Source organism: Ciconia boyciana, chromosome 3 (genome assembly GCF_034638445.1).
Source record: "Ciconia boyciana chromosome 3, ASM3463844v1, whole genome shotgun sequence".
In the NCBI taxonomy this organism is placed as follows: domain Eukaryota; kingdom Metazoa; phylum Chordata; class Aves; order Ciconiiformes; family Ciconiidae; genus Ciconia; species Ciconia boyciana.
Genome location: NC_132936.1, coordinates 5,255,001 through 5,263,743, shown reverse-complemented (window position 1 = coordinate 5,263,743; position 8,743 = coordinate 5,255,001). Strand labels below are relative to the sequence as shown.

Here is an 8,743-nt window from a genome sequence, read left to right as displayed (position 1 = left end):
TTCCTTCCTTCCTTCCTTCCTTCCTTCCTTCCTTCCTTCCTTCCTTCCTTCCTTCCTTCCTTCCTTCCTTCCTTCCTTCCTTCCTTTCCTTCCCTTTCCTCCTTCCTTCCCTTTCCTCCTTCCTTCCTTCCTCCTTCCTTCCTTTCTTCCTTTCTTCCTTCCTTCCCTTTCCTCCTTCCTTCCTTCCTTCCTTCCTTCCTTCCTTCCTTCCTTCCTTCCTTCTTCTCTCCCTCCCTCCTTCCTTCCCTTTCCTCCTTCCTTCCTTCCCATTTTCCTCCCACTTCCTTTTCCCCATTAGGAAAGGCGGGGCGGGGGGCTCGGGGGGGAGCACAGCTCCGCCGAGCCGAGCTCCCCAGCAGGGCGCTGGAGAGGTGCGGGGTGTTTGCTGCTGACCCCTCCGCACGCCTGGACCACGGCTCTTTCCCATTTCAGACAATGCATTTCAATTCCAGTCGTGTGCCTTTGTCCATTTGTAGAAAGAAAAGAGGGCTGAATGACAGCTCCGGTTAGCCTGCATGAACAGATATCAATAAACCCTCCCCAAACCTGGACCTTAAAAAAAAAAAATAAAAAAGAGGAAAGAGAGAGAGGGAGAGAGCCACATGCCTGTTTGCCTGCGGCTTATTATTAAGACACCTTCGCAGCTTAAACGCTTAAAAGCAACCCAAATTAAATGGCAATTAAAAGCAAGTTACACCCTCTCCTATCTCCAGGCTTATCATTTGTGGAAGCTAGCCATCAGCAGAGCCACCCCGCCGGGAAATGCCATTTGGGCTGGCATCTTCTCGGAGGGTGTGTGAGTGTCCCCCCCCCGCCCCGAGCTCGCCCGGCAGCGGGCGGCCCCCCCGGGCGCTCCCCGTGCGGAGCCCGCAGTCACTTCGGGGGCTGGAGAGCCACTACCTGGGGGCAGAGGCAGAGAGACGGGGGGGTGCGCAGGCAGAGAGGACTTATTCCCCGAGTGGTAACTCCTCGGACCGGTGTCACTAAATAAATAAATAAGGTACCCCTTCAGCTTTGCAACCCAGGGCTACGCAGCCTTCGTGCGTTTCCAGCGCTAAAATATATCGGCACTTAGAAATGTCGAAGGGAAAACAGCTATCAGTGGTCTTTAGCTCATACGTTCCCTCGCCTAGTTTTCTTTCTCCTGTATAGACAGATGTAGTCCCGTAGATCTATATGTATTTTATGTATAATTCCATATAATATGTCACTGCAGTGATACTTTGTGGTCTCACCCTAGTTTTATGTTTGAAAATGCTATTTAAAGAAGCCTGTAAGATAGCATATTAGGAAGCTTTAAAAGCAGGTTGGAGTGTGGGGTGGACTTAAATTCGATGTAAATGCAAGGGTAAAAAAAAGAAAAAAAAACCACCAAAACCAAAACAAACCACATAGTTTTCATTTAGAAAAAAAAAAAAAATACAGTTAAACAGACACACATACAAATGTGCAATCTTAGATTCTGGTCAGTATTTAAAAGCAGTATAATCAACAGGAAGGAACACTTACCTATTGAAAAGGATGGTTTAATAATATATATTAATATATATTAGCTTTATGTCTTCCCAATAAAATGTACACAAAATACCCCCTTCGATCAGATTAGCTCCCATATTAGCCTGGGTAAGAAAAAGCATTCTAAAGAGTGGAGGAAAAAATGTATAAAAATGTTGAAAGAACCTACAGTTCCTTATTAGGCGAAGATACAATATTTATTCCTTGTCTCCTGGGATGAAGCTCCTCTATCTATTGTCCTCCCAGTTCTCAGTGCTGATGCTTAATTTTCAAAACTTCTATATTACCAAGGGACCTACGACATCAGCCAAAGAAATACCCAGCAAGTACAAAATCTGATCCAGGGAGCAGCTTTTGTGCAGAGGGAAAATTTTGTTCCTACAGGTTTTTAAGGAGGTGCATGGAAAAGCGAGAGATCTGATCTATGCAGATACATTGCAAATTCTCTCTGTCTGTAGAGATTTTTTCTAAAAAAAATTGGGGAAATACATGAACTTTGGATTTTTCAAATTTTTTCTTTTTTTTTTTTTTTTAATTTGGAGAGGGGAATTTTATCCAGAGTTTTTTTCTCTTTTTTTTTTTTCGGAGAACCAAAAAATGTCAACTACCTTTCCAGGTCTCGTCCACGATGCAGAGGTATTTTGTGTGTGTGAGTGTGTGTGTGTGTGTGTGCGCGCGCGTGTGTGGATGTGTGTGTGCGTGTGTGTGCATATGTGTGTGTGTATGTGCCTGTGTGGTTGTTTCCATTTTTTTTAAATCCATATTGGACCGTTACATTTAATTATAATCCGGCTTCAGAGATAACTTAAAGAAGTATAGAGAGAAAATTCGTTATGACATCTGTCGCCAGAAAGGGCAACTCATTACCACGTTAAAACCGTTGCCAGAACGAAAATCAGAATAATACCCCTAATAATATAATGAAGTGGAGAGAAATCACCACCAGCTCGCCAGGAACGGGGAGTTCTCACTAAAGAGCAGGACTCCCCTTTTCTTTCGAAACACAGGAAAAGGAGGGGGGGGGGGAATTTTGGATCTGATTCGTTATTTTAAAAAGAAAGAAAAATAGGGGTTCAGAAAAAAAAAAAGAAGGGAAGGAAGGAAGAAAGGAAGGCAAGCAGGAGCAAAGCTTTCTCAATGTGTAACGCTGTAACATAGGGACGGGACTTGTGTGTATTCTCGGTAGTTTCCTCTGTTTGATGACTTTTTTTGTGTCAGCCCCAGATATTACAGCTGTGATCAGGAGGTGGATGGATAGATGGATGGATGGACAGATAGAAAGATAGATAGTTTTTATTTCAGTGCGTGGATTCCTTTCGCTTGACGGTATTAAGGGCAGGCTGGGCTGTTTATGATTTTTTGAACAGACCTTTATGGCACCAGCCCAAGGTAGGAAAGGATCTTTTGTTGCCGGGGTTGCCGCTCGCAGGCTTAGTCGCTTCTGCAGGGGGAGAAGCTATGCAGGACAGCGTGCTTGGAAGAACCGCACCCGGGGTTTTCAATGACAAACCTCCAGTTTTGGGGTCTTCTTTTCACTTCTTCCTTTCAGATACGTCATGACGGATCAAACAGTTACCGTTTGATGCAGCTTGGATGCCTGGAGTCTGTGGCCAACTCGACCGTCGCCTATTCCTCCTCGTCTCCTCTCACTTACTCTACCACGGGCACCGAGTTCGCCTCCCCGTACTTCTCCACTAACCACCAGTACACCCCACTGCACCACCAGTCCTTCCACTACGAGTTCCAACACAGCCACCCGGCAGTCAACCCCGACGCTTACTCCTTGAACTCTCTCCATCACTCCCAGCAATACTACCAGCAGATCCACCATGGGGAACCCACTGATTTTATCAACCTGCACAATGCGCGGGCGCTCAAGTCCTCTTGCTTGGACGAGCAGAGGAGAGAGCTGGGGTGCTTAGATGCTTACCGCCGCCACGACCTGTCTCTTATGAGCCATGGATCCCAATATGGGATGCATCCAGATCAAAGACTCCTGCCAGGACCAAGCCTCGGGCTTGCAGCCGCGGGAGCAGACGATTTGCAGGTAAATAGCATGCGATCTCCTTTCGAGGCACCTTCTTCTCCCCTCCCCCTGCCCCGGTCCCCCCCTCACCCTCCCCATTTTCCTCTGCTCAGAATAGCTCATACAAAGGAGGGAAGATTCATCCAAAATCCGGTCCAGAGCCCGTCCCCTCCAGAATAGTAGCAACAACAACAACAAAAAATGTGGAAAAAAAGCAAGTGGTCTTTCTTGGCCAAACAAACAAACAAAAAAACCTCGCGCCTGACTTCCCCGCGTGGGTTGTGTCTCTGTGATGGCTGAGACCGTGGGACTCATCCGGAGATCTCGGGGTGCGTGTGTGCCTGTGCGGGTCCGTGTGTGCGTGTACCAGCCCTTACCAAAGTCACACAGAAACCAAAGCAAAGCAAAGCAAACCCACCTTCTTGCTTTTCCTAAACTTTTCCTTTCTTTCGGCGAACGGAACCGTTTAAACAACTTCCACCGACAGAGCAGGGTAATGTGTTAAGGAAGGGATGGAGTAGGAGAAAAGAAAAAAGGCAGGGCAGGAAATAAATCTGCTTTCCGACATACATACAAAGGCAAACCTTCCGTTCAACTCCGAGGCGTGAGGCAGGGAAGAAATAAACGGGAGCAAACGTTCGTCAGAAATATTCAGTGTGATAAAAATCTCTCGCAATGTCCAATCTAGATGTTAATAGGGAGAGAGATACAAGCAGATAAAGCTGAATTCAGCTATCTATGTGTCTAATCATTCATCTATTCCCCCCTAACCGGCATCTGGACCCATCAAAAAAATTCTGTTTCTAGGTATCAAAACCTCAGCTTTATCCGCTCAGAAATCCTTTCCCCCGCACTAAAAATTCACCTCCGGTAAATTGAGCTGGTTGCTTAAATGAAATTTGTTTCCAAAATTGCAAACAACGCCCTCCTGTATCTAATACCCATTTCGAAAAGTCCCCCAAATCAAAAGCAAACCTTCCTTTTCCCGACGAGCTGAGGAACTAAAGGCTTCCCGATCAGCGGGGAGAGACAAATAGGACCGTATTTACTGTACTTACTTTTCCCCCAAATTTCGCGCCCAGTCATATAAAGCTGGCTATGTTGGTCTTTCCAAAAAGACGTAGCGGTCAAAGGCTCGGAAAAACCCCGAAGTTTGTAAAACTAAGAAGGTTTATTTTCTTCCCTTAAAAACAAAACAAAACAAAACCAAACCCCAAACCTCTATTTATATCGGAGAAAAGAAATATCTTTTTTTTCCTTTTTTTTCTTTTTTTAAGGAGGAAAATAATCCAACAACCCAACAACAAAGAATGTTATCTTTTATATCTCTGAGGAGGAAACCCTAACTATTTAAACCTAGTTTCTCCATTAAAATTCACTATATAATTTTATCCTCTCTGGCCATTTTTTGTTTACATTTTTCACAAGGATCTCCTTATGTTACCCCCCTCAAAAAAAAAAAAAAATCTGCCATTCACTGCTCAGCCCAACTAAAACCTATTTACTCCTTTTTATAACCACGTCTGCTGCTGATTTTTTTGTATCTGTACAAATTTTTTTTCTTTGGCAGGCACAAAGCCTTGTATTTTTCAAAAGAGGGGATTAGGAACGTTTGCAAGACAGCAGACAATGCCTAAGTCCCGGGCAAAAAAGCACCATAGTTTATCCAATTTTCGACTTAGTGCCATTCAACTGGTCATTTATGCAATGTCATCCGACCAAACAACATGTTTCCCTTTAAAAAAAAAAAAAAAAAAAAAAAGAGGTTGGTTAAGCTGCTAGAGGCACATTCTTTTTCTTAGTTATTTAAAGAAGAAAAAAATAAACAGCTTTTCTTTGAAAAATATTAATTTTTCGATCACACTTTATTCAAAAGTAAAAGACTTACGTCTTTGTGCCTAATTTTTCCTTTATTTTTCCTCCTCCCTCTTTTCCCGAACAGAAGAGGGAGTGTATTGAGGTATCGAAAAGCCTGAACGGTGAGAAGTTGAAAATATTAATATTTGTCGTTATGATTTAAATGATTCAGAACAAACTTGGACTCTTGCGAATATTACCTTGGGCTTAGAGGGAAGCATTTTGGTGGCGAACAGAAACAGGACTGTACACAAATACTTTTAAACCAAAATTGTGGTCTAACCAGTCTTCCCCTTTCTCCTTAGTCTTTCTTTTTAAAACGTTCATCAGCATATGCCTCATTTCAAATGCAACAAATGTAAATATACTTTTCCCTGCACAGAATTTTAAGTGAATGTCCAATAGTTTCGAGGGCGGTTTAAGTCAGCCTAACAGATGCAAACAGTCTTGGAGCTGGAGTGGCATCTTTCAGTGCCCTAAAAAGATTTTCCATGGGCAACAAAGAAAACTGTCACACCTTTTCCCATCACCGCTTTAATTTATGCTCAGTCGCCAAGTTTTTTTCATATTGATTTCATAATCACTTTAAGGCAGAACACTTAAAATAAAAAAGAGCCTTGAAAAGGAAGGTCTTACAGGGCCAGCGCCAATATGGTGAAAGTGGGGGAGAGAGCCAGGACTGTAAAGGTTGTTTTGTAAAGTGGGGTTTTTATTATGCACCGACTCTCTCCGCATTTACTTAACTCTTCACGGGCTGTTGAGTAGGTTAACACCCTTAAAGGCCTCTTTCATGTCCAATACCTCGTTTGTTTGTAGAGGAAAATGCGTCTTTAACACATTTCCACTGGGCAAAGATTTAGGTTTGGTTTGTTGTGTTTTTTTAACCCCAACATAATGAAAAACCCAAAGAAAACCCAACCCTTTCAAGTCTTTTATCATTCCAATAAAAATATTTATTAAGGAGGGCGAAGATCCCCAAATAATCAGCCTTGTAACAGGAGAATAAAGAAGTGAGATCTCTTCGGATGTGCACCAGAAGCCCTAGGCAGGTTTTTGGATGGTTCTTCACGCCACACTCACACATGGGTGCCTGCGTGTGTGTGCACACAGATGCATATTAATCCCCACCTATGTGTGGACACACGCATTGTTACAACACCCTTACGACTCTGTGTAGCCGGCAAAGCCCCAAAGGTCGTCTGTTGTTTGTGCTCTTTGTCTACTTCTGTGCACACTTTGTAAGTCGTTATATATGTGTCACGAAACATATATATGAATTTAGTTGTATATATATTAAATATACAGCTAAACATACAAAAATACTGTATAAAAGTGTATTTTTACCTTTTTGCGTGTAGATAGCGAACACACTTCGCTCAAGACTACTTGTTTGTCTCTCTATCCTGACACGTAACTGCCCATCTAACTCCCCAGTTCAGGAGAAACTCGTATTTAAATGGAAATTAAAGTGATAATTATTCTGCATTTCGTGGGGTAGGGGCAGACTGCAGGATGGCGGTGGTATTTCGCCAGAGCATTGAGTTCGATGAGAGTAACTGTGTTTTTCCAGTTCACCTTAACTATTGTGCCTGTGCGAGTCGTGTAACAAAGCAAAAGCTATGTGGGTTTCTGTATCTGATTTCTTTCTTTCCTTTTTTCCCCCTCATTACTTAAGAGCTCAGTGGAGGCCCAGTGTGGACTTGTACTGAACGGGCAAGGAGGTGTGATAAGAAGAGGTAAGAAGTTGCAAATACTTGAGTCTCTCAATTTTTGTAAACATAAACCCCTCTCCATTTCTCTCTCTCTTTCCCTCCCCCACTGTTTAGCGTAGTTTGGAGTTACTGGCGAAATAGTGATAATTTGATATCTGACAGAAGTACGTTCAAACTAGCTTAGAGCACTTCACATTTCACAGTCCATTTGCACTTTACAAATGATCTGTTCCTCGCTAGCTCTCGGATACTCCCGCTGAATCCAGAGCTTTCTTGACTCGTTTTATCATTCCCCGTTTAATCGGGTTGATCCCTGATAGTTTGAGAAACGTGTTCCCTGGCTCCGGGCTGTTAAATCGGCAGTTTGATCTCGTGTGGGGAAAGGAAGGAGCTTTTTTGGAAATGTGGTTTCAGTAGCGCTACAGACCGGTGTGGAACTCGCTTTTGAGTGTCACTTCACTTGAAACCCATCTGTCAATGTAAACATCTAACGCAAAGTTAGAGGAAAGATTTGGAACTCTTGTTAAGTACGCATTTCTTCAGCATTTGCGAAATCTGAGTGTTCTGGGTGGGTTGTTATTACCGTCATTTACCGTGAAGAGAAAACAAAAGTAATCTAAAGGCCTAACGTAGGAACACATTCTTCTTACAGGCTTAACGCATACTTTCATTCACAATATGAAAGGAATAATGCAGTCGGAGAGAGGGCACTTCGTGACTCAGCCTCTTGGAATGCGCATTTCTTACCCCTTTCCTATTGCCTTTATCCCTATATCCCTATTATTGCCTTTTCTTATTCATGACACCCACCATGAAAAAGAGATATTTAGGAGATATTTTAGGCGACGTGATACTATTGTGCCAGAGAGGTGATTTAAGCCACCACTTCCCTAGACAAACTTTACGCTGAAACAATAGTCACACACAACTACGCTGAGTGGAGACTGAGAGTAGGCGCACACGCGGTTATATCCGCAGGATGGGAGCTTTCGGCGTACCCTGTCCCCACACCGACTCAGATCAGGCTTTGTCCGGGCGTTCCGCAGGGCGGCCGGCGGGAGACGCGGGGCGGAGAGGCGGGCGGCGGCGGGGCGGCCCGGGGCCGGGGCCTGGGCCGGGGCCGGAGCCGGGGCCGGGGCCGCGGCCGGGGCCGGGGCCGGAGCCGGAGCCGGGACGGCGGCAGGGGCGGCGGCGGAGCGGTGGTGCTGAAGGGACAGCTCCCCTCGGCCGCCCCGCGCCGCCCGGCCCCGCCTCGCCGCGGCGGGCGGCCCCCGGCCCTGCGGCCGGCGCAGGGGGGAGAGCGGCGGAGCTGGCGGCGGGGAGAGGAACGCGGGGACGGGGGGGACTCCAAATCTCCAGGCCCCTCCCCGGGCACCGCTGGCGGGACGCTGCGGAGAGGGCTGGCAGCACGGCGGACTTGCAAACTCCTGCCCAACTCGTGCGGTCGGTGCCCGCGCCCGCCGAGGTCCTTGTCTCTCGGATTTCGGCGGGTTCTAATTATCCCTAGGAAGAGGGATAACTCTTTCGAGTTTGATCCAAGAGCTGACCTCCGAGAAGCGGAGATCGTTAGCTGAAAGAGAGAAAGACAGAGTTCCCATCAGTTGGGGTTTGTGCCTATAGTGTTTGACTGCGG

At 45.5% G+C, this 8,743-nt stretch overlaps 1 protein-coding gene across 1 annotated transcript in view; it reads left to right on the top strand.

Annotated features, from left to right (window-relative positions):
• Positions 1 to 2,112: 2,112 nt before the first annotated feature.
• The window catches only part of TFAP2D (transcription factor AP-2 delta), a 48,537-nt gene continuing 41,906 nt past the window's right edge, over positions 2,113 to 8,743 (top strand). The window contains exons 1-3 of the mRNA XM_072857798.1: positions 2,113 to 2,151; positions 3,065 to 3,562; positions 7,074 to 7,134. Coding sequence (XP_072713899.1) covers positions 2,113 to 2,151; positions 3,065 to 3,562; positions 7,074 to 7,134 — 598 coding nt within the window. The remainder of the gene's footprint in view (positions 2,152 to 3,064; positions 3,563 to 7,073; positions 7,135 to 8,743) is intronic.